At 34.5% G+C, this 27,285-nt stretch overlaps 2 protein-coding genes across 3 annotated transcripts in view; one reads left to right on the top strand and one right to left on the bottom strand.

The window, feature by feature from the left end:
* Positions 1-19,370, bottom strand: part of cnih3 (cornichon family AMPA receptor auxiliary protein 3) — a 67,442-nt gene extending 48,072 nt beyond the window's left edge. For both annotated transcript variants that reach the window (XM_056481514.1, XM_056481513.1), the window contains exons 1-2: positions 18,866-19,370; positions 8,835-8,903 (exon numbers count right to left, since the gene is read on the bottom strand). In XM_056481514.1, the coding sequence (XP_056337489.1) occupies positions 8,835-8,903; positions 18,866-18,943 (147 nt within the window). In that variant the 5' untranslated portion in view covers positions 18,944-19,370. The remainder of the gene's footprint in view (positions 1-8,834; positions 8,904-18,865) is intronic.
* LOC130247391 (spermatogenesis-associated serine-rich protein 1) lies at positions 19,295-25,951 on the top strand. The gene is made up of 7 exons (XM_056480617.1): positions 19,295-19,303; positions 21,568-21,686; positions 22,056-22,180; positions 22,828-22,995; positions 24,182-24,296; positions 25,664-25,726; positions 25,823-25,951. Exons 1-7 carry the CDS (start codon positions 19,295-19,297, stop codon positions 25,944-25,946), a joined length of 723 nt encoding a protein of 240 aa, XP_056336592.1. The 3' UTR covers positions 25,947-25,951.
* The last annotated feature ends 1,334 nt before the right edge of the window (positions 25,952-27,285 follow it).

The following is a 27,285-nucleotide window of genomic DNA, read 5'->3' as shown; positions in this document are numbered from 1 at the left end:
AGATCAATAGGTGAGGCAAACATATCTGATTACATATCATGAATACAGTTAAGATGTCTTATTTGGTGTAGTAAAAAGTACTGCATGAAAATATTCCTTTATTAGTTGATAACATGCCCCTGTAAATATCAATAGTGTAAATAGGAAAAAAAGCTGTTGGCACCATAATTCCCCATAGCATTTATTTTACCTTGAAACCACATTCGGGCGTATATTAATTACGTATTTGTGGTTTCACAAATATGCAGGCTGAAGCATGTATTTCTGATGAGTCTATGTTGCTATAATCACATGAAATTTCTTTTAGATAAAATATTTTGGCTTGTAAAAATGTACCGGTAGGTCCTGACACAAACTCAGTTATTAATAAATGGTTTATATGTTTTGAGCTTTATCTTGCTAAATCTCTGCCTTATGACAAAATAAAGGAACTATGGTTTTTAGCAAGCCCATACTGCTGTCTGTTGAATCACTTTTTCATTTCTCAGTTGAAACAATTATTTCTGTCTTCTGAGTGATTCAGTTTAGCGTTTGAGTGCAAAAGAAAACTGGTCTGACTTGCAGCTCAGCTCATGCAGTTAATTGAGTGGTATGGAGAGTAACAGATGCTATTTGACCCCGAAGAGACCATCCGTATCCAATTCAAAGTGGGCCCTGAGGAGAGTTGTCTGACCTCTACTAAAACAATGTGCTGGTAGGTAATATAAGCTCTAAATTAGCTAATGTTTTAGCAATGCTTCTTTAGCTAAAGTTCTAGATAATTCTGCTTCAAATTTAGTTCAATTACGTGTCTAAAAAAAGAGTAAGTAAATCTAAAAACAATATAATAATAATAATAAAAAAACAAGTTATCTCAGTTGATGTGTTGGATCAATCATATTATGCATGCTGACAAACATCTGTGTCATAAAACTCATGCCATCATGCAGGCTAATGATCCCTAATTAAGTGTTGTTTTACATAGAAAATCAGCCACATGCATGGTAATGTCTGTCTCGAACATTAGCATGAGAAAATACGAAAAGCTTGCGCACATCAGGCAGCACAGCAGATACAAATTTGGTCTAATGAGCTCATAACATTAACACGAAAGATGCCTCGTTTCAACACATAAAGAAAACTCATCAAGGATTATTAGAGCATCTTATAAAAGAATAGCATCAGAAGTGTTTAATTGCTGGAGAATTATTCTTTGAAAGCCTTCGCAGAATTAGCTGGGCAGCGGCAGTGAGGAGCAGTTAAATATGATGCTCCCAACCTCTGATTTATCACATATGTTTCACATTTTAAACTCTGCTAAATTAAGTTTGATTTATGTTTAAAGTCTGCATGAAATCAAAATGTACAGTGTTTATTTCGCTAGGTCATACTGTTCGTTTTTAAGGGTGCTTTCACATCTGTGGTTTGGTTCATTTGGTCTGATTTTTCTGCCATCCTTGCATCGTTTTCACACCACACTGATTGCTTTGGTCCGAACCAGTTGAAAAGAGCCAAAATGCAGTCATGTGACAAAATCCACATCACTCATTGGCCAGATGTTAGTTGAACGTATTTTCTAAACTGCTTTTCGATTGGTCAGAATTAATTAGTGGGAAAATGCCAATTGAACTTCCGCAAGCAAAACAAACTGGCAAACATAAAATGTCGCTTTTTACTATGGAGGGACAACTGTGCTGACTGATTGTATCTGGTCATAGTATACTATATAGTTTGTATACATCACTTTAGACAAATTATACATATACATTTCGAGAATGAAGCGTGGCTGTGGCTGGAAAACATTGTTTTAATGCATTGCAAACGGCGAAGACGCATCGCAAGTCAATTCAGGAGGAGGTGTGAATTAATTTAGCTAAACTGCGACATGGTCATCTTCCGGAAATATTACCAACGATCCATCAGGTAATGTCTTTCCCTCTCTCTCACTGTTTGAAATTGTTGGTAAAGAGCTATCAACAAATATTTTTCTTCCACATTCTATAATGCACAGCGCATCGGACTACGGCAGGCGCAGTACTTTTTGCAGTTGGGTCTGTGCTAGTTCGCATTATGTTCTCACCACAGAAAGAGAATCTGTTTGGAAAACTGTTTAGGGTCATTGTCTGATGATGTCAGTTTGGCAGTTTGAGCATCATTAACCACACCACTATAACCTGTAGTTTACAAATGTAAATGATAAGAGGAGGAGATCAAAAAAGGAACCCCACCCCCTACTTAATATTTTGTTTCACTTGCACATCTTACTGGGGTAAAAGTCTGCAGCAACTTCACTAGAAAACTATTTTGAAAAATTAGAAACTTAATGCCAGAAATATATTTTGGGTTACAAATACAAGGATATTTATATTTACTTAAAAACAAGATATATACTATTGCATCTGATATAAAAAAAATAGATTATAATAAATAAACACTTAAGCTCCAATTTAATGTAAAACCACATTGTATAAACAATATTTGGTCACGCTTTATTTTAAAATGTCATTGTTACATTGCCACTATTCTTTTAAGTATTGAGCGATATTAATATACTTACTAGGTTAGAATGTGGGTTAGGATTAAGGTTATTTTTAATGTAATTATACATAATTAATTGCAATTATGGGTGATACGGTGGCTCAGTGGTTAGCATTGTTGCCTCACAGCAAGTAGATCGCTGGTTTGAGTCACGGCTGGGTCAGTTGGCATTTCAGTGTGGAGTTTGCATGTTCTCCCCATGTTTGTGTGGGTTCACTCCGGGTGCTCCGGTTTCCCTCACAGTCCAAGACATGCACTATAGGTGAATTGAATAAACTAAATTGGCCGTAGTGAATGTGTGTGAATGAGTGTGTATGGATGTTTCCTAGTACTGGGTTGCAGTTGGAAGGGCATCCGCTGTATAAAACAAATGCTGGATTAGTTGGCGGCTCATTCTGCTGTGGCGACCTCTAAAGAATAAAGGGGCTATGCCGAAGGAAAATGAATGAATTAATGAATAATTGTAATTATTAATATTGTAAGTATACACGGAACCTGTGTAACAAGGACACCTTTAAATGCGTTACCCATTATTTTACATATTTATATAATACACTGTAAAAAAATGCAGGGTTAAACAATTCATTCAGGTTGCCTTAACACAAATCAATTAAGTTGTGGATTGAACATAAAACATTTAAGTTGTCCCCCCCAAAAAAAAACACTCAACTCAAGAATTGTGTGGTTTAAGCTCATTTTACATGTTTGGCCTTTTCTTGGCCTTTCAAACGGAGTGTAAAGGGAAAGGGCTTCAAATTTTACCACTAAGAAATGGGACACCACTACAACCCCTGCACACATCATCATATGTCATTGCAATCTCTTGCTTCATATGAGATTGACGATCATGACTGTTGTTATTCCATATGGATTATTTTTTTGTATTTATCTTCAGGAGATCACAGAAGGCAACGATATCATGTTATCGTAACGATATAATGTGGCAGTAAGATCGTAAATGTACTATGCATTTACACGGTGGCCATATTCATCTATGTAAACACACCAAAAACAACATTAACATGATAGCAGACACTGTAAAAAGGTCATTCTCAGCCACTAGACTTTACTGACAGGGTATTCGAGTGTCATCGAGTGTCAGAATGTTGTGGGACTACAATACTATTATTAGGTATTATAGAAAGCGAAATTTAGAGTTTTTTATTTTAGCGTTTCTTTCAAAAGCATGACAGTAAAACACGAATGCCATTATGAATGAGCTAAAAGATGTGCTTGTTTGTTGTAAAAATTCATACTGATGATAAAAAATACTAATTTGTGGATCTCCTTAGTTCCGGGTGCAGCCATGCTGCCGTTGTAGATGGTGTATTCTGGGAAATTTTCCTACCCCTTGGTTTTGAGTGTGGTCTTGAAAAATCTTCATTTGAAGGCCTATCTAGCCCTTGCCCTTAGCACTATGCTTTCAAGATAAAGAGAATTCGGACACCCCTACCACTTTACGTGAACACGCAAGGGGAAGGGCTAAGCGGTAGAATTGGGATTGGGTCTAAGTCTCCACATTTATTTATAAACTGCTTTATAAAATAGAGAGCAAAATACATTAAACAATGCATTACTTGTGTGATTGTGTGATTATTGTGACTATTAACCTTATTCTTCAACTCTTCTTCATTTTTAGGTGTTAAAAACAGTTTGTTATACTGACTAATGAGACTGACTTGAAATTTCTTATTAAATTGTTTTTAATTGTATGTATAGTCATAAACACAATTGTTTGTAGAGCAAGTATTTTGACCGTTTACTGCTGTTAAATATTCTGAGTCATTTCTCAATAGCAAAAGAATTGGAAGTTCTAAAACAATTGCATAGAAGAGCGGTATTATATGTATTATCAATAAGGTCAATATTATATCTATAAATTCACCCATAATTGAAAGTTGTCTTTTTCTCACCTTCCATATTATAAATGTCAAGGGCTACCACGTTCCAAATTTAATATATATATATATATATTTACATTTACATTTAGTCATTAAGCAGACACTTTTATCCAAAGCGACTTACAAATGAGGACAAGGAAGCAGTTTACACAACTATAAGAGCAGCAGTGAACAAGTGCTATAGACAAGTTTCAGGTGTGTAAAGTCTAAGAAGCTAAGCATTAGTAATTGTTTTTTTTTTTTTTTTTTTTTTGTGAGAGAGAGTACAGTTAGTGGTATAGTTAAGATTAGGAAGGAAAGTGGAGACTAATATATATATATATATATATATATATATATATATATATATATATATATATATATATATATATATATATATATATATATATATATATATATATATATATATGTTGACCCGAAAAAAGAAACTCCTATATTAGGAACCAGTTGAGTAAATCATGACAGTTTCATTTTTGGGTGAACTATATTCAACTCTCAGAACTAAAAAAAGACAGAAACCATTTTCTTTCCAGATATAAAACACATATTAGTGGCAGGTGTGAAAAGGGGCCTGCAGGACTGAACACAGAAACACACACTGTACAGACTGAAGTCATAACGGGAGCTCCAATGAGAATCACAGGATGAAGCCCTGACTTCCTCTCAGCTGAAGACTGACAGAAGCCACCAATTAGCCAGGCAGGGTGTGAGATTGACTTGACTGGGTGGTGAGATCAGCTAGGAGCCCATCAATCTTTCAGCACCCCCACCTTCCAGATCCTCCATAGTTCCCTTCAGTCAGACTGAGGGCTAGGTGACATACAGAGCTTGTATCTCTTACTTTGACACTTCGTTGGAAAGACGGCAATAAATTACGACTGCGGAAGCTTTGTGTGGATCGGATACGTGACTCGGATACTTTGTCTACATGGCACAATGAGACTTTCAGACACAAAAGTCCAAAAGACCAAAAATACCTGATTTGTTTTCTGTCAGCACATAGCCTGGCGAGGTATCAAGCGCGAATATGACTCATTCTAGAATTGCTGTGACATTTCAAGCATTTTCCAATCATTTTACTTAAACTGAAACAACAAATGACAGTAAACTAAATCCATTACTAATGTAAAATAAAGTTAAATGCTTAAATGTAATAGGGAACATTTGATTCTGTTACTCATTGTTGTTAAACTTATTGGTGAACCTTTTAATTTAGTAACAGAGTTGACAATAACAAACATTTTCCAGCGTTTTGTGCTTTAGCTCCAGATGCTAACTTCAAACCAGATACCACATGGCATGTCTAAAACAGATTTTAAAAAGTGACTGAAACTTCACTGAAATATTACAATAACAGAGTTGACTACTAACTAATTGGTGTATCCTAATATTTTGTACAAATTAATGACAGAAAAACAATGACACGCCTCAATGCCTTCCAGAGATTATTGTCAGCGGAATTTAAATCGTTTGGAGCAGTTCACATGCTTTTTATATCAATGCTTTATAGATTGTTATGCCTCTGTAACTGTAACAAAGTTGATAAGAATGTAGGAACAGACAAAAAGTTATTTTATTTATTACAGAAATTACAAATAATATAGAAAATATATGTTTCAAGCAAATGCTTTTAAGTTAGTAAACACACAAAAGATAAAAATTAGACTTAATGATTTCACGATAACTAAAGCTGAATGTAAGATTCAGGAGGCAGAGATGGTCAAAAATTGGTATTATGAGAGTCATTAAGTTAATATTGTGAAGCAAAATGTCATCTCACGCCAATTCGGAACTGTTTGATTTAGTATCTAATTCACATGAATTTGTACGATCTCATTTGTACATTTTTGTACAATTTGCTCATCCCCAATGACAGTTGGGTTTAGGGGTGAGGTTTGGTGCCAGTGTTGGGGAAAGTTACTTTAGAAAGTAATGCATACATCCCAAAAAAACTAACTATAGTAATAATCCTTGCATTTATTTAGCACATTTCTGGACCCTCAAAGCGCTTTACACATTGAGAGGAATCTTCTCATCCATCACGTGTACGACGGCACCCATATTGCGCCAGACTGCACACCACACACTAGCTGATAGGTGGAGAGGAGACAGAGTTATGAAGCCAATTATGATTTGGAGATGGTTACGAGGCTGTGATGAACAGAGGCCAGTGGGCAAATTTAACCAGGATACCGGGGTTAAACCCCTACTCTTTTCGAAGGACATCCTGGGATTTTTAACAACCACAGGATGTCAGAACATACCTGCCAACACTCCCGTTTTTCCTGGGAGTCTACCGTATTTCAGATCCATCTCCCGCCCACCTCCCGTATTGTTCTGTCTCCCGAAAAAACTCCCGAAATTCAACCCCCCTCATTTGAAAAGAGTTTTGTACACAGTGTTGAAGGTAATGCAATGCAATACCTCATTACTTCAACTTAAATGGAGTAAGTTCACAGTACTCATATAGATTAGTTTTTAACTCAAATGGTTTGTTGCAATTGGCTTCCTCAAACGGTTTGAATTGCCTTAACTTATTGGGTTTTACAGTACTCCGTTGGTTTTAGTCCTCTTCATTTATTGTTTTTTTCTGTGCTTAATTGCTTCGTTTACTCAAATGGATTAAGTTTACAGTACTCATTAGGATTAGTTTTTGAACTTAAATAGTTTGTTGCAATCGGTTTCTTCAAATGGTTTGAGTTACCTTAACTTATTGGGTTTTACAGTGTACGATCATTTTAATTACATTTTTTCAAAAGCCAATTAACTAAACTAAAAAGGAAACTGCATTATATTTTTTCAAAAAGAATCTGTGCACATTTTTGCTATTTCTGCTGAGGATTTTGTAAAATATCTGCAGATTTAAACAGAATTATTTTGGGAGTATCGTAACTAAAAATTTCATTTTTGAAATATAAAAAATAAAAAATAATACCGTTTTAACTTTTGTTTAATGTTTATAATGCAAATCCAAATAGATCCACTTATTTGGTAAAAAAGCAAGTCTCTCATATAATATATCTACTAAAAGCCAGAAAATATTACTTTACAAACTGTATTGTAAAAAACAATATGAAAAAATTACATGAACATTTTCAAATTAGTCAGTAATATTACTGAAATTAATTTAAAAACCGAGTAAATATAAGTTTACACACAAGTAAATAAATAGACTTAATGATGGGCTAAAAATCTAAGAAAATCTGCAGATTTCTGCGTGCGCAGATTCCTTATTGGCCTACTCATTACTTAGAAAAGTAATATTATTACTGTATGTAACTCACATTACTTGTAATGCGTTACCCTAACACTGTTTGGTGCCACGCCTCCTTTTAAAAATCTGAAATTTTTTTATGACTGAACTTGTATGAATTTTTATGAAATGGCCACAAAACTGACAAAACATACAGTATTTATTGGTTAGGCTGGTGAATACACATACAAACATAATTTTTTAGAGATACAGTTCAAGTCAGAATTATTACCTCCCTCCTAATTTTTTAGCCCCCCTGGTTATTTGTTTCCCCCATTTTCTGTTTAACAGAGAGAATATATTTTTAACACATTTCTAAACATAATAGTTTCAATAACTCATTTCTAATAACTGATTGATTTTATCTTATTGATTTTATCTTTGCAATGATGACAGTAAATAATATTTGACTAGATATTTTTTATCACACTTCTATTCAGCTTAAAGTGACATTTAAAGGCTCAACTAGGGTAATTAGGTTAACTAGGCAGGTTAGGGTAATTAGGCAAGTTATTGTATAACAATGGTTGTTCTGTAGACAATCAGAAAAAATTGCTGTCATACTGTGAAAATTTCCTTACTCTGTTACACATAATTTGGGAAATATTTAAAAAGAAAATTTAAAGGAGGCTAATAATTCTGACTTCAACTGTATAAATATGTAATTTGTGTAATTATTCAAAACTTTTTCATCAAGTATTTGCTATTTCAAAATACTATGCGGCTTATCTTGGTGACACAAAAATGTACCCACAATTCTAGAATCTCCCACATGTAAATTATTCCGCAACTTGAATTTATTCTGGCATCTCGAATAACAATGTTGTTGTAAACTTTTGGATAGCAGTTGGTGTGTCCAAAAAGCTGGAAAAGTTGCCTCCGTTTGAATTAATTAGCGAGATTAAAGCTGCCAGGGCCTCCAGCAGAGGAAAGACAACACATAGACAGCTGCTCTATGGATTATTCATGCGATGCTGCGGATGACAGGAAATGTTTGAGAGTTTGGGGCAGGCAACACACCTGGCGCAGGCAAAAGATCAGAGGACTTGCTTGAATATATTCCCACCATTAACAATTAAACACACACATACACAGGCTCATTTACTTTCCATGAAAGTGCAGGAAAAGGCAATAAATCCGGGTTCGTTATTTGTATAGCTTACCGCGTGAAGTGGATTGCCCTGATCGATCGGCACCTTGAAGTCTGCCTGAAGCTCATCAAAGGCTGTTATCTGAAATCCCAAAGAAAAAGAAGAAGTGGAACACGATCATTATCATTAGGCTAGACACACGGATATGTAGTGTTTGTGTGATCTTCAAGGGTACATGATCGTTTTATTACTTTGTTACGATTTATCCTCCATTATTTCAGCATCGCATTAGTATAAAGTGGAAGGAGCGCTGAGAGATACAACTGAAATACATTCATATTAATTAAAATTATACACATGTACTTTAAATATGGATTGCTATAGATGTCAGGGTTGTTTTTAGTAAATACACCTTTTACAGTAGCCTATTCGTTCATTCATTCATTTTCTTTTCAACTTAGTGCCTTATTTATCGGGGGTCACCACAGCAGAATGAACCGCCAACTTATCCAGCATATGTTTTAAATAGCGGATGCTCTGCCAGCTGCAGCCCAGTACTGGGAAACACCCATACACTCTCACATTCACACACATACACTATGGCCAATTTAGTTTCTTCACTTCACCTATAGCGAATGTCTTTGGACTGTGGGGGAAACCAAAGCACCCCGCCCGTTATTCGAACCAGTGACCTTCATGCTGTGAGGCGAAAGTGTTAACCACTGAGCCACCATGTCACCCCTACAGTAGCCTAACACTTTATAACTAATTAATGTATTTACTAACACAAACAAACAACAGACAATACATTTATTACAGTATTTATTCACCTTTGTTAACAACTTTGGATTTTAATAATTCATTAGTGAATGCTGTAATCGCAATAACTATAATTAATAAATGCTGTACATGTTGTAAAGTGTGGCCGTTTTTACCAATAATCTGAGTAACACTTTACAGTAAAGTAAAAGCTTTATTGTCATTCACTACATGTGTGGACACGAAGCGTCTTGAGGACCACGGTGCTACTGTACATACAGTAAATTAATTAACTATACACATAAGACAGGCTATAGACCAGGCATGTCCAAGCTCGGTCCTGGAGGGCCGGTGTCCTGCAAAGTTTAGTTCCAACCCCAATCAGACACACCTGGGCTAGCTAATCAAGCACTTACTAGGCTTTCTAGAAACATCCGTGCAGGTGTGTTGAGGCAAGTTGGAGCTAAAATCTGCAGGACACGGCCCTCCAGGATCAAGTTCGGTCACCCCTGCTATAGACCATTTTGAGGGATGCAAACAAAAACAATGGTCCCAATGTATTTCCTGTTTTACTTTTTTAATTTCTATAGCTTCCAAGAATCCAAAAAGAGTTACATATTGATAAATAATGTTATGATAGCTGTTTTAACATTAAGTTATGATTGAATTACCTCTTGTTACAGTTGTGGAATAGTTTGAAAACAAACAGGAAATGTTTACAGGACATAAACAACCTTACATGAGCCTGAACAATGTTGTGCAGGATATTGTGCAAAAGAGGTATTTAGGGTTTAATATTGTGCAAGAGTTATTTAAGGTTGAAGCAAGCAGTGCAACATGATTGTGGTACATTTATATTAAACATCGCTTTCATTATTGAGTTCTTGTAAGATAAGGTTTAGATAAAGTGTCAGGTGCATGAGAGAGAAGAGTGTTTCATTTGCTATTATTAGTTAATAATAGCAAAATTATTATATTATAGCAATGTTGTAATATTATTATAATATTATTATAAGTCTCATTTGCTATTATTAGTAATATATTATAACAGTATGTATAAACTTATTTAAATGTTAAATAAAATGTCCATGTTAGTTCACACAATATTAACTAATGTCAACAGATAAGATGGGATTTTAATGTATTAGTAAATGTTGAAGTAACTAATAAATGCTTTGTACTATATACTAGTTAACTAATGGTAGAAAATGCAACCAAATTATTAGTGTTCTCATTTTTGTGCATTGTGCATTTTCTAAGTCAACATTTTCTCATCTTTCTTCTTGAAAGCAAAATTAAATAGCCTTATTTGATTTAAATGTTTTCTTTATTTAATATTTCTCTTTTTGCTCAGCTTTTATCTCTATCCTATACATATGAAAATTATATATACAGTAAAAGTCAGAATTATTAGTCCCCATTGAATTTTTTGTTTTCTTTTTTTTTTTGTTTTCCCAAATGATGTTTAACAGAGCAAAGAAATTTTCACAGTATGCCTGATAATATTTTTTCTTCAGGAGAAAGTCTTATTTGTTTTATTTTGGCTAGAATAAAAGCAGTTTTTTATTTTATAAAAGCCATTTTAAGGTCAAAATTATTTGCCATTTTAAGCTACATCTTTTTTCGATAGTCTACAGAACAAACCATCATTATACAATAACTTGCCTAATTACCCTAACCTGTCTAGTTAACCTAATAAACCTAGTTAAGCCTTTAAATGTCACTTTAAGCTGTATAGAAGTGTCTTGAAAAATATCTAGTAAAATATTATTTACTGTCATCATGGCAAAGATAAAATAAATCAGTTATTAGAAATTAGTTATTAAAACTATTATGTTTAGAAATGTGCTGAAAAAATCAGTCTCTGTTAAAATTATCTGCTAATAATATCTGCTAATATCTGTTAATAATTCTGACTTCAACTGTACATAAAAAATGATACATTTCTTTAACCCAGGGGTGCTTGGTTGGATTGAGAATGTAATTAAAATGTAATTTTAACATAAGTAAGTAAGTAATATAATTGTTGAGTTTGTCTACATTTGACCCTACATTGGGTTAAAGCAGGGGTGCCCAACCCTGTTCCTGGAGATCTACCTACAGAGTTCAGATCCTATTAGGGATTTCCCAATCAGTTTTTTTTGCTCTAAGTATCCACCAATACCAAAACCCAATCCGATACTTCTATAATACATAAAAAAGAATAAAGAAGAGCAAAGAAATAGATCCAGGATGTTCCTTATTTTTTTATTTAATTCACCTTATTTTAACATTCAACAACTCTGTTCGTTTGTTGTGTTAAATGTAGCTCTTGCAATCCCAATTTTACATATCTCACAGTTTGCTATGGCAATGTTGTCGTCATCAACTTTATAATACCTCCAGACCACAGAGGTCTAACTCTGTGCCACTGCATAACTATAGATGGGTAAAAAATAACGAGTATATATGTACACACATATATTTTCGAGTCCTGATCGGGAGGTAACATCCGATTTCGATCGAGTCTGAAACTGCGTGATCAGGCCCGATTTCCATTCTTGTGGATATGGACATCCCTAGCTCCGACCCTCATCAACACACCTGAACCAATTAATTAGGACCTGATTAGTACTTGATAATTACAGGCAGGTGTGTTTGCAACTGAAATCTGGAGGAAGGTAGATCTCCAGGAACAGGGCCGGTCACCCCTGCTTCAACCCAACATAGGGTTAAATAGACAAACTCAACCATTATGTTACTTTTTAAATTAAAATTACAGTTTAATTACGTTTTTAATCCAACTATTAGTCTTGTACATATTTTACTCAACTCTGGTAACATATAAAATAATACACAAAAATGGCATATTTAAAATGCAACAGCTAAATAGTGAAAAAAGTGAAACCATGTTTTAATATAGTAAATATCCAGTATATCATTGTGCTTTATGTGACAAAATATATTCAGATTGCAAGACACATGAAATTATCCCCTGTAGTAAGTGCATTAGAGCAGAAATGGTCTTGTGGTGCCTCATGGCTATAGAACATTCACAAAGCAAGAGAAGCCTAAATTAAAGTTTGATCAAATTAGACAAGCTTATTTCCCCTGTTACAGACCAAACTGCCCTGCATTGCCTCTCCTGTAGTATATCAATGGTCTCTCAATTCTGTAGGCGACAGTCAGAACAAGGGTTTGATTTTCACTCCTTTTCTTCTTGGCCATCTGATAATCATGTGTGAGATGTAACCACTATATGACTAGAAAAAAAAAAAAACATACACCCTTTAAAACCTGGCCATCCTTTAATAATCACATTTAAATTTATACCACGAAAGGGGAATCACTGAGCCATAGAAACTACACAAGTGACATATAAATAACTGAACACTTCTCTAAATGTTGATGAAGCATAAAAAGCACTTAAAATAGGTTCATTTAATATAAGATTGGGTTTAAACCTGACAGAGGCACTTGAATTTTAATCAGTTGTGAAAAATGGAGTATTTTTTTGCGTTCTTTTTACTAAGATGCAACCAAAAAGGCAATGCAACTAAAACAGAAAATAAACAAAGAATGTAACATGTGCACAGTGCATCCATGTGGAAACATTGCTGTTTTGTTCCCTATGTGACATCGGTTTACCCATTTGGGGATTACGTTTCATTGAAAAAAGCTGAGCTGACTGCACAACTGTCCTGTATATAAGCTTATGTGATGTATTTATGTGATGCACTGAACAATAGTTTTTAACTGCTTTAGTGCAGATCTTTAAAATGACTCCAAGTCATAAACATCCTCATATGTCTATCTGTCATGAGAGAATGTGGCTGTGTGAAATGATGGATTGTTGTGTGATTGCCTGCTCTACTGTCTACAAATGTTTTCAGGCTTGACCTATCCATCACCTTAGTGTCTAACACTATTATTTCCAGAATTATGTTAGTATTAACTTAACTAATCCTCTTAGTGGTATTACCCATTATTCTGGGTTAGAGCCCTATAATACTAACTCGCATAAGCCAGAAGAGAAAAATAACATAGTCTCATTGGAAAATGTGTTTACTTGAAAAGATTTTGGGTTAATTCAACTCAAATTTGAGTAAAATATAGACAAGTCTGGTTTGTCCATAGTTTAACTAACATTGGGTTGAAACAGAACAGCATTTAGAAAAAAAAAATCATTCAATTTAAAGCAGATTGCCGCTCTTAGCAATAAAATATCAACGTCTTGTATTTTTTCCCCATAGTTTATGAATATAGTTGCTAAAACACATATTTCTACCCAATTCCTTGCATAGGAATGGTTGTTTCTGTCCAAATTTAGGTCAAATATGGGTTGAAACAAGCCAGCATCCTGCAAATTCCTGAGTGGTTTTAACAAAATTTTAGGCCAAATTTGAACAAACCCAACCATTGGGTTGAATGGGATTAAATTTATATCAAACATTCATCAAACAAGTGTTGAGTTTGTCCATGTTTGACACAATATTGGGTTAATACAACCCAACATTTTTTTAGAGTGAATGATGTTGGTGTCACTTAACCAGTTCCATACAGTTTGTTTCCCTGATAGTAGGAATGATTGTTTCTGTCAAAATTTTGGTCAAATATGGGTTGAAACAAGCCAGATTCCTGCAAATTGCTGAGTGGTTTTAACAAAATTTTGGGTCAAATTTGAACAAACCCAAAATTCGGTTAATTGGGATCAAATTTAAAATAAACATTTATCAAACAAGTGTTGAGTTTGTCCATGTTTAATACAACCCAACATTTTTTAGAGCAAATAAACTACAATCTAAAAGTTGTCAAACATTGGATTAAAAAGTGTAATTTTAAATTAATTGAAAAAATTAAATTAAATTAAAATCATATTTTGTGGTAAAATCATGTAACAATTCATAATGTGTTTTTTACACTCAAAACAAGACTAGGCTAACCCAGCATTGAGTCAAATATGGACAAACCAAACATTGGGTTACGACAACTCTGACCACAGTATATGATTTTTAAACATACAAATTTTAATGTTTGCATCCCATAACCAGTTCCTTCTGTTCTGTTTTTCTGACAGTAATCATTGCTCCCCTGGTTGAGCACTTAAATGTCAGTGTAAAGCATTGTGGTACAAGAGAACACCAAGAATTAAGACTTCAAAGACATGTAGAAACAAATTAACATGTATAAGAAGGGTACATGTTCCAAGTCTCAATTCTTATTAGCTGAGCCATGTTTTAAAATCGTAAATGATTTCAGAAACATACCATGAGACCACAATATTGTACATCATTATGTAACTCTGTCTACGAATATCCACTCTGAAAGGTGCAGGGTTGTCATAATCCAACATTGGGTCAAATATAAACATACATCATTGGGTTCATTTTTTTAAATTCAAAATTTAAATTACACTTCTTATCCCGATGGTTATGTTTGCATATACTGTATTTGAGCCAATGTTGGGTTACAACTACCCTGCATTTACGGAGGTGTATGTCCATCGAGTTTAATGATGCTTCATTCATGCAAAATTGATTATAAATCAAGTTGTTTCATACTATAAAACACCTTTAACACTGACCACGGTTAAATTTGGAGGGCTTAATACTTCAAATTACCTCAGCAAATGTGCTTTTATTCCGCGTTTGCTTTTGTGAACACTATTGGTTAAGTTTAGTTTTAGTGTACAGTAGTGGAAGGTTATTTTCAAACACCAGCATTAAACTTTAAATGCCACTGGGCATTTCATTTCCAGACAACCGCATTATGTACAGCAAGCAGTGGAATAAAATGTTGCCAGATTCATGCTCATCTGCTTCGTAAAAAAACAAGATTTTAGATATTTTATTTCCAAACTGTTGCTTGAATTGACGCCACGAGCCCGTTTTTATTTTCAGAGATGGTTTGTGAACACTGAAAGGCATAAACAACTATTTAGTATGGCTAAGATGTTTGGTTCTGGCAGAATGGATTTGTGTTCAATGTACTAATATTATTCAAGTCATGTTAGCATGTGCAAAACTGTGTGCAGCACATTAGTCTGCAGTTCAGCTTGTAGTATAATCAAGTTGACCTCCAATGTTTAACAAGAGCTCTTTGAAGTAGCTTGCAGGATTGCTGAACTATACATCTCAATGATACGTTCAACCCTTCACAGATGAACGCACCATTGCATTCATGGATAATCTGTTAAATACTGCTCTAAACTGCACATCCTTGCCAGGCATTCTCTGGGCATTAATGTGTTTTAGTTTCTACTGGCTGTGAAAGTCTACTCGAAACATCTGCTGAGGGAGCTTTTGACTCTCAGTGTTAGTTAAGCTAATGTGGGGATCATTTCCCCTCAGATGTAGAATAACACACATGGGGGAATATGCAGATTAGGCATCCCTTCAGATCCCTTTGAAAAGGACTACAGATAAATTCTGCTATGCTTGTAGTGTGAGTTGACATAAAGAAGACAGATGTGTTGGAATGCGTTCGTTACTTTTGCATAAAATTACTTTTAAAAAGTGCTGTTTCACTAAACTTGTTGGTACACTCTTGAAAATGTAGGTTGTTTGTATTTATGGTTTTATGAAGATCCTTGAACATCCATTTCCACTGCATAAAAGCTTTGAAGTGGAAAAGATCATTAAAATGTGGTTTGCTAGAACTTTCAAAAACTTTTCATTAAAGGTTCTTCTGTGGCATAGCAGTTCCTGTTTTAGAATCTTTAGAATTTTTAAGAGCGTTGATATTTTAAAGGGCACCTATGATGAAAATCATCTTTTGTAAGCTATTTGGACAGAACTGTGTGTAGTTAAAGCCTGTCCACAGTCATATTGGGGTGATATAAACACAATAAGTCTCTTTTTTTAAATGTACTGACGTTAAAATCTCTCCCAATTAGCCTAGTGTGCGCTGACATATGGCGCAGTAGCACGTCAGGGCATACCGAGTTTGAATCCCGGCTCGAGTACATTTCTCAGCCCTACCCCCCTCTCTCTCTCCAACTTTGCTTCCTGTCTCATTACTGCCCTATCTAAAAAAGGACAAAAATAAATCTTAAAAGAAAAAAAAATAGTGCAAGTTTGTAATAAATTACAGTGATTTTACTGTCTTCATCGCTACAGCCGCATGTCAGTCCAATTATAAAAGACGACACTTCAATCCCGGTTTGTGGACATTAAATCAGGTTTATTTTGTAAATTAACATAATGGATGTCCATACAGCAGTGGATATTAGTGTGTATCCGGTCACATTTGCATGCAAAAACAGTGCAAATTTAAACACGCACGCTGTGTGTGTGTGTCCGCTGTGTGTATGTGCGTGAACTTTGTAACGACATTGTGTGTGACTCATTGTTGCAACTCCACAACAAATACATCAAATAATCATTGGTAAAGTTCTTACTGTAGTATTTCTCAAACGTTACGTGAGATCTGCTTACTTTGTGTCTGTCACTGTGCTGTTTATCTGATGCAGACGAGATGGAGATTTAGGCACACTCTGACAGGCACGTGGAAACGGTGAGCGGGGAGAACTAGTATTGAAGGCACAGGCAACAATAACAGCTACAATGTGTTCAAAACAGAAAATTCTAATATTCTAAGGGGTATAATAAATAAGGTGTTTTGAGCTGAAACTTTACAGACACATTCTGGAGAAATAAAAAACTTATCATCTTAAAACTTAAAAAAGAGGTACAATATGTGCCCTTTAACTACAAAATTTTGGCCATACAAAATTAGCCATGAGCACTATTGTTTAAAATTTTCAGCAGTCATCACTTGTCCACAATGCATTATCTTTCAGCAATGAGTCTATTTTATTTCATGTTCTGTAAACATTTCTTATTATTACAAATGTTGAAGACAGTTTAATGGTTCAAGAGGTTTATTTAAGATAATTTGATTTAGAAAAGAGCAGGATTTATTTGAAAAAGAAAATAACTTTTTGTAACATGTTTTTCCTGAACAAAATTCCTTACAAACTTCTATATATTTAAAAATAAAAAAAAACGAGAAAAAAAAAAAGAATATGAACTTAATAACCCCAAACTTTTGAACGGTCATGTACTTGAACAAAACTTTTGTCTAGAAATAAATAAATCACAAATATTATATAACAGTAGATTTTGTGCTGGTGCCTTTATGGAGGGCTCTTAAAAGCGTGAAATGTTCTTTCATAGAATATTGTCCCTGTCTTCTGCTTTTCACACCACAGCTCAAGATAATCTCTTGGGATTTTCTGCATTCATGTGATGCCATCACTACTTTTTATGTACAGTATAAATAAAGTTGTGTATTGTTGAATAAAACACAATGCCTAAAGATGTTGGGTGAACAATACTCATCAAGTAATATTCTAAACTGCAACAAACACCTCAAGCAGATGCTGATCTCTTTTAATGCCAGGTTGATGTGCTTTATTTTAGCACTGCTTAAAACTACAACAGAAAAGCTGTCTTGTGATCTTTGCCATATCGTAAGTGCATTCAACATAAAAACAGAAGCTAAAGTGTAAAATGTGTTCAGTTTTCTGACACAAAAGGTGACTGACGTGTCAGGATATTCCTATTGTGTGCTGATTAAATTAAATCTATTAAAGATTCAAAAGCTGAAACCGCTGAGGACAGCATTCCTTCCTTCCACACAAAACATCTGACAAATAAAGAAGAACTTCTGTTAGAAGAACCAAATGACATTAGTGGGGATATTGGAAATAGATTAGTTTAATGATGCCTTACTAAAAGGTTTGGGTTAACTGTGATGTGCTCATAATTACCCCTTATTTAACCCTTGGGGCTATAATGTCTGTTGCTATGCAAAAGCAAGCCTAGGGCAAACGACTGTGCTGACCCAAATCTAGAGCCGTCTTGCAGTGCTGTGAATGTGAGCGAGCGCTTTAATGCAGCTTTCCTCATGGAAGAAAAAAATAGTGTTACACCTTGCATAAAGTGCACAGACATTAAAGCACAGCTTAACATAAAACAGGTCAAGCACTGGAAAAGAGCACTGCTGTAGCTCATAAGGGGGTTCAGCACAGTTATGCATGGATATAATCCACCTGAAACAACCCAGAAAGGTGTTTTAGTCTTTAAAGAAAGGTAGAGCAGTGGGAAAACCCATGAAAGGTGTGCAAAAGACTTCCCTCGCACTTGCTGGTGCCACCAAGTCAGGGTCTGCGCCAATGCTATCGCCCGGTCACTATTCATATAGAAGCAAATGATCATTTTGGTGATGTAAGACATGGCAGAGATATCAGGGAGCCTTTGATCAGGTGCTGGACAGTTTTGTCTGATGCAGCAAACACATGCATGCATGCCATCCTGCAGCAATATATTTACACAAAGCACGCCAAAGATGCAAACACTTACATGCCAGATCGCGAAGAAGATGAGAGAAGCACAGAGGACAAGGGAAAGCATGTAGCAAAAGGCAGCGAAAGTGAACATAATTGAGAGGAAACTGGAAGGAAAATCTCCAGGAGAGAAGACGATGCTCAGCGCCAAACTGGACTGAATGAATGGAAGCAGTTACGGGGCACGCGAGAGGGAGAGCATCATGATATTCTGCTTAATATTTGCAACAATGTGTTGCAAACCTCGGTTCCAGTTCACTGCGATCGCTTCGCCATATTCACGAATGAATAACAATTACAAAAAAAGTCCGGTGGCGTGGCGATATTGCGCGAGTTGCAGCGCTGTGGCGAAGTCCATATGGAGATCAAGGCATTTGTGGCCAATGATGCATTAACATTGTCCCGTATTATGTCGTCGGCATTGATAGTCCATTAAAGGTGAAGAATGTGCGCGGTGAGGACTTTAGAAATACAGAAGTTTGAGATAAAACACTGACACGCGGTCCTGGCGATCAGTTCACCTTCCCAAACCGAAGGCGCAAGAATATATGCTGGCTAACAGGTGGATTTAAAGAGCTCTCTCTCTCTCTCTCTCTCTCTCTCTCTCTCTCTCTCTCTCTCTCTCTCTCTCTCTCTCTCTCTCTCTCTCTCTCTCTCTCTCTCTCTCATCACTGGGTCAAATCATGTCTCACAACGTTATCTGCAATAACTTTTTTAAAACATCATTTACATTTACGATGCAAATTAATTTGAACACAATAACGCATCTGAATGAATGCATGCTATATATCTTTTATAGGTGTTTTTTAAATAACTATGTGCCTAAGAGAAGGAATCGCTCAGTTTAGAAATAGTTGTCTTTTATAAGATTTTAAATATGTAAAAATTGTGAATATCAAAATCCTCATGCGATTTTCCACTTAGCATATTTCATCTGCAGTTCAGAAACAACAGACTCCAGTAGCCTATTTATTATTATTATTGTTGTTGTTGTTGTTGTTGTTGTTATTGTTATTTTTAATATTGGATTTTTTTTGTAATAGCCTTCAATAGAAATTGCCATTTTCGTCAGTATACCTGCTTTTTCTGAGCAGTTTTACAAAATAAATAAATATGTAAACCTATAGTAAAGCCAATAATCATCCTTAAAAGCGTAATTAATTTTACACATTTAGCCAAGACAGGAAAAAGATTTAAGACAGAAAAATCCTTGCAAGGAAAAATGGTTTTATTGCGCCATCTTGCGTTTAGACAAACCAAAGTCAGGCAAATTGAAAATCTGACTTTATAATTCATTCATTAATTCATTTCTTTTCGGCTTATTTCGACTGAACTGCCAACTTATTCAGTATGTGTTTTACGCAGCGGATGCCCTTCCAGCTGCAACCCATCACTATGAAACTTTATATTTCGTAACAAAAAACAAACAAACAAACAAACAAACAAACAAACAAACAAACAATTATTAACCCAATGAATAAACAATGCACATATAGCAGTAATAAAATGATTAGCCTATAAGTGAATACAAAATCTATTTATAAGTATTCTTGTACACAAGCATCGGTAAACATGTAGCGTTTTGTTTGTGTTCTCCGAGCAACGGATTATAACAATAGTCAAATCTGCAAGCCTTTAAGTCTCCGTTCAAACACCGTCACTCTGTAACAAAGCATTTGTAGCCAACAGAATGGACAAGAGGTAAGATTACCAGAACATATTGGTCCTAGGCTATTTAAATATTGTGGAAAATACCACAAATTAAACAAAATTTATGTACATTTTGTAATGATGTTAAAGAATGTCGAGAAAACTTTTGTTAAGTGTTTCAAGACTATTTTCGAAAACGTCTCTATAATTTCTGTCTTGGATGGGATATAGCTTAGCATTTTAAAAGTGCATTTTTGGAGGTCTACACACATTTTATTTTACTTTAATTCAATTCCAATTTGTGTAAAGATCATTATTATTGTTTTTTAATTTGTTACTTTAAGGTAATTATTTTCCCCCGTTGGCATGCTGTATACATATTCTCCTTTTTATTTTCATACACTGTAAAACCCAACAGTCAACTTCATCAAATGAAATGAGTGTAGTTAACTCAAAATGGACTGAAAGTTAATTCTACTCATTTGAAAAGGGTTTTGAACTCAGTGTTGAAGGTAATGAGTTAATTAAACACCTTATTACTTCAAATTAAATAGAGTGAGTTCACAGTACTCATATAGATTAGTTTTTTAACTCAAATGGTTGGTAGCAATCGTTTTCCTCAAACAGTTTGAATTGCCTTAACTTATTGGGTTTATTGGGTTTTTTACTCCTCATTTATTGGGTTTTACTGTGCTTGAATTGCTTCATTTACTCAAATGGATCAAGTTCACAGTACTCATTAGAATTGATTTTTGAACTTAAATGGTTTCTTGCAATCGGTTTCCTTAAATGGTTTGAGTTACCTTAACTTTTTGAGTTTTATAGTTGTTGTGAGTTGTAACGTAAGTTTTGTACGTATTCTAATATAAAAATAAACAAATAAATAAAATGAGTGTTACCACAACATCTGTCTTAGCTTTTTAACATTTGTGTTATTAAATAATTTAATGACTAAATGACTTAGCTTGACCTCTAATGGCGACTTCAAATTGATCATATCTATATAATATACAATTACATCTTAAGCAATAAGCTTACATTCAAGATTCAAAAAGTATGCTATAACAGATTATTCCCCTTATTATTATCATTATGAGGAAACCCACAGACAGTGAGTCATTCTGGAGTTTTGGAAAAGAACGGGACTTCAAACCTCACATTAGACACGTTGAGCCTGTGCTCACTGAGTAAGTATTTCATAAATCAATTTCTTTTTCCCATAACAACTATTAAAAATTGATTAATACAGTTTAAATTACTTTTGAGTGACATATTTTCAAATTTCCCCTTGGTTTCTGAAGCAGTGAAGGCAGGCATTATTGTATAATTTAAATTGCAAATCAAACTGAATACTTGAGTGGATTTTTTGACTCCTCAGTTTTGATTTGAATGCTCTAGGGGCTACAGCATTAAAGCTAGTTTTGATGCATTTGTAATCTGTCCCTGGCTATATATTTTCAAATGAATAAGTCAGATATAACATCCAAATCAGTGCTATTCAAATGTCTTTTTCTTCTCCACTACATTAATGTGATGCCAGTGCCTTTGATTATTAGATGTGACCTTGACTGGAAATCCCATCTGCGCTGGATACCTGAACCTCGATACAGCGACGCCCCATTTCCACACATCAAAGACATAAAGTTTCCCAGTGGAAAAAAACTCATGAGATCATTCCCACGTGAGTCAGGCTTCAATCAGTAGCTAAAGTCTGTATGTCTATCTATTTATTAGTATTAATAAAAAGGATCCTTAGTTGAACAGAAACTTCCCTACACTACAAAAAATGCCTTAATTAGAGCTTTAGTCTGGTTTCTAGTCAAAATAACCTAAAATTCTTAAATCAAGAAAAATTTTCTAGACAAATAAAAATATTGCTTTGTTTTCAGAATTAATAAGTGAAAATGAACTGTGTTTTTCTTTAAAAAATATAATTTTTACAATTTCTTTAAACAATCTGCCAGTGGGGTAAAAAACAATCTTGTTTCACTTTGAAATGAGATTATTTTACTTACTTTATTGCAAATTATTTTGCTTGTTTTACAAAAGAATAGAATCACATACCTGTAATTTGGATTTGTTATTTTCGAAAATAAAACAATATTTTTTACTTGTCGATTAAATGTTGCTTGGTTTTTTGCTTGGACTTGAAACAAAACAAAAACTCCAAGTAACAAAAGCATTTTTTTGCAGTACATGTTTAGACTTTTACCCTTTTCTCTGGTATTTGTCATTAGATTCCAAGATACTTTTATTATTATTATTATTATTATTATTATTATTATTATTATTATCTTTTTATTTTTTTTAATCTGTGTGTTTATTTAGAGGCTAATATGGTGTCTGGGTCGGAATGGAGTTTTTATCCAAACCTTGGACAGCCCAAGACCTATCACACTGGAAAAAGATGTTATATGGATGGTATTAATCATACAAGGAGCGTAAGATGCATTTCAGAAAATTCCCTGGAATCATCTATGGGGAAGAAAAAGCATGGTAAGAGTTACATTATCAATGCTAATGCAGTTACTTCCACTGCTTATGTTCCCAATGTTTTACTTAAAATAAATTGTATTTAGAAATGCATATGTCAGGTCATTGGGTCATTTGTAACACTGTCTAATAGATTAGAGTTTGTAACCTAAGAAACAGTAAGAAATTTAAAGAAAGTTTTAAACCAAATATACAAATTTCCTCCCCATTTCTTCACTTTCATGCGTTTCTTTTCTCTGTTTAACACAAACGAAGATATTTTGAAGAATGGTATAGCCATTAACACCCATAGTGAGGAAAAAATACTATGGAAGTTGACGGCTACTGGTTTTCAACATTCTTCAAATTATCTTTTTTTTGTGGTCAATAGACTAAAGAAAACTTTAAAAGCACTGGAACAAGTGGAGGATGAGAAAATAACTATCCTTAAAAATATTTTTTTCACCAATTTTTTTTTTAATTCTGCCATCATTTACTCACTCTTTACTTAAAAAACCTGTTTTACTTTCCTTCATTTGAAAAGGTGAGAAAATAACTATTCTTTTTATCCAAAATAAAAATTCTGTCATCATTTACTCACCTTTTACCATACCTGCCAACACTCCATTTTCTAGATCCCTGAGTCTCGACTATTTGACATCTCCCGCCAACCTTTCATTTCGTTATTTCTCCCGAGAAAATCATGTAATTTGTATGGCCCAATCTACTGTAATTATCAAAATCTTTTTTTGTTTATGTTTGTCAAGTTGCCAGATCTTGCATGAAGCTCATCACCTCACACAATTGATGAAATATTCAAATCTCAAAGCATTTTTTTCTACTTCAATCTGGCAACATACATTACAACCCAGTTGCGCTGTTGATTTCTGCGCAGGTAGTAGATTTTGAAATTTTCGGAATTTGAATGGTGACAGTAGCAACGTCATTAGTAGTAGGTACCACACCTCCCTCCCAACCCGGTTTGTTGAACACAAAAGAAGATAATTTGAAGAAATAAAGAAACCTGTAACCATTGATTTTTATAGTATCTTTTTTTCCTACTATGGAAGTCAATGGTTTCAGGGTTTTCAGCTTTCTTCTGAATATCTTTATTTGTGTTCAACAGAAGAAAGAAACTACTTGAAGGTGAGTAAATAATGAGCGAGCTCTCCCTTTAATAAGTGTCATCTTTTTGTTTTGTTTTTTTCAGTGACAGAAAAATACAGCAATTACGCATCAGGAAAGGTCAGACCATTTCTAGTTCCTGAGTACAGCCCTGACTTTCATAAATATGAATCAGCAGCATGGTGCACAACCAATTTTGGGTAAGGAATAAAAGGTTTACTCTAGACTCAGGATAATAAAGACCAAAAAGATAGAACTTTGGCCATGTCTATTCTCATTATTTAACAGAAAAATGTCATTTTATTGAAGAAATATGAGCACAGCATTTTAAAGCATTTTATTCTTAATTAAACAAAATTTCATACAGTTTGGACCCAAATACCACACAGCCAGAGGCTTTTTTTTAAAGTTAATGTAAAGTTATGTTTGGGAGAGTACAGGCAACCGTGTCCCTTGCAAGTTAACTTTATTTACATGAATTTAACTTTGACTATTTTTAGGTCATATTTTGTTTTTGGGGGTCTCCAACAACAGGCTAATATGCACGCAAGGTCAAAAAAAACATTCATTGTCTTATAATATCCATTTATTATCCAACAACTCATATATGATTTGTTCAGTGATTCATTTGTTCACAAACTCCTCCTTTGTGTGAGGCTTTGTGTGCTGATTGGTCCGATGATCCAGTCTGTTGTGATTGGTGTCTGTGTTCAGCGTGAGACAGAGAGAAACGCCCACCACGGCTATGAAGTAGCCGGAGTTCAGAGTATATGTGAGAGCCCAATGCTGCGTGTATTAAAGCAATGCAGTTAAACACCAGTGTATTACTCTATTCTTAACTTTACCCCAAGCATAAACAACAAATGAAATGCGGGGCTCTAGGCGACCGCCTATATTGCCTGTAGGTTGGGCCGGCCCTGATCTGGAGGAAGAAGAAACTGGTCCATACAAACTGTGTAACAGTTACTGACAAAGTTCCATACATCAGTAGTCTTTGCTGATCTTTTCTTTAATGACAAACGACCGGCGAATCCCACGCTACAGGATAGGTTATTGTATCAATCATTAGAAAAATTACAGGAACAAACACAGCACATGGTTGGCTGTACTGTGGTATTGTTGTGAAAAGAAACTTTAATCCTTTATTCCCCACAGCCGCATGTCTGGCCATCTCTCAGTGATAGCAATCTTCTCGTCATTATCAATCCCATGATCCCTTACACTCCACTAGTACCTGAAGGGAAAGGCACGTTCACATTTAAACATCATCTGGATTTTTCCATTCACTTACAGCTGTGTTACACACTGCATGGATGGTAATTTTCAAAAACCCATTACAGGGTCTCTTTAAAAGCAGAAACAAAAGCAAAAAAGCATACATTTATGTGTTATAATTGCACTGCTGTTCTAGAAAATGTGAAATTATTATGAAGTACAGTTGAAATCCACTCTTAAAAAAAGAACAAGGAAATAAACTTCAAATCAAAAGCACTTTTTTTAAAATGTTCTAAAATGTTTGTTGTGAGTGGATTTTCTTTCTTTCTAATTTACTTTTGTAATATTCTAGGTCCAGTTCTTTCGGTGCATTGAAGTCACTTATTCATCTAAAACCCCCAACAAAATATATCAGGTATGAAAATGTAAAAGTTTATGGTGGCATGAACCAGCTTCATGGCTAATAATAAATATGTATGAAATTGACTGTACATTTACTGTATACTTGCAGTCCACCACATGCAAAGAATCATAATCGTCATGCGCGAGAGGAGGATATTCTTGAAGTCAGAAGTTTAAACAGTTGGAGACCAGCACCAGACATCTATAACAGGACAGTTCCGCAGGATATGTAATTTGAAAGGTGTTGTTATTGCTAGTGTTTTCTCCTTTGTTAGACACATCTCAGTTTCATCAAAAGTGTTTTCTTTCCTTTAACACCCACTCATGGCTTGCAGTATTTTGGTATTAATAATTTAGAACTGCACGTTGGACTGAAACAGGACAAAATGCCACAGGCTTCAGACAGTCAAAATGATTTGACCTTTTTCCTTGCCTTATTAGTTGGCCTCCATCAAATAGATTTTTCTTAATTCCCTGACAAAGACAAATGAAGGTCTTTTCACTTGGCCAAAATTTAATTTCAGGATAGAATAAGGAGCAGTTAAAAACCGTCTATGTGATCTGTTACTTTTGGAATCATTACTGTGTGATCTTTATTTTTCTGTCATACGATTCTATTTTGTTTGCATTTTTTATTTTCTATACCGATTAGATTAATCAGAAGTAAAGTAAAAAGTAACATTACTTTTCTTAAATTTTTTTACAAATAAATATATGTTTGCAACTGTCTATTTAGAGGCAGTGAGTTTGGCCTTCTTTAGTCTTAACAAAGGGTTCAAATGTCATAAAATATTCTGTATTCCAGTTGAAAAACTGAAAATAAATGAAGGGATAATTTTTGGTTTTGAGTGTGAAGCATAGCAGAATTCTCATGTAAAAGCACACAAATTAATTATATTGAGAAATTGACACAAATGAATGAACTAAACTGACACAAAACACAAGATCTATCAACTTCAAACGTAAAAACAGAACTCTGGAAAGTGTACATTGTTGGTTTGTATATGAAAAGAAATTTTTAAAATACTTTTTGAATAATTTAACCCTCAAACTTCCCTGAGGACATTTTTGGGTAAAATCATTTGATTTAGATTTAAAAAAAAAAAAATAGTTCCCTTAATCTGAGCAGTTCCAAACATGGCTACTGTCTCTGTTTGCCATCCGAACAAACAAACAAACAAACAAATAAACAAACAAACAAACAAACAAACAAACACACACACACACACACACACACACACACACACACACACACACACACACACACACACACATACACACACACACACACACACACAAACAAAGGACTTGATTCGACAATGTTAAGTGTTGGGAAAAACAACAACTGGTCACTTATAGAAAATATATTTTGAATTTTTTTTTTTTATTGTCATGAACCACTAGATGTCATCAAAGTCCCCATATTTTTAGATTTTGTTTGGTCTGAGCTGACTGCAGTGATATGCAGTGATGTTTTGCTGAAGTAAAAGAAATATTACTATTGCTGATTTTTTGCTCATCATTGGCCCCGTTTACACTGCCAGTTAAATGTGGCCCAATTACGATTTTTTG

The sequence above is a fragment of the Danio aesculapii genome, chromosome 20 (assembly GCF_903798145.1).
Source record: "Danio aesculapii chromosome 20, fDanAes4.1, whole genome shotgun sequence".
Taxonomy (NCBI): Eukaryota; Metazoa; Chordata; class Actinopteri; order Cypriniformes; family Danionidae; genus Danio; species Danio aesculapii.
This window is presented reverse-complemented; position numbering and strand designations above follow the sequence as displayed.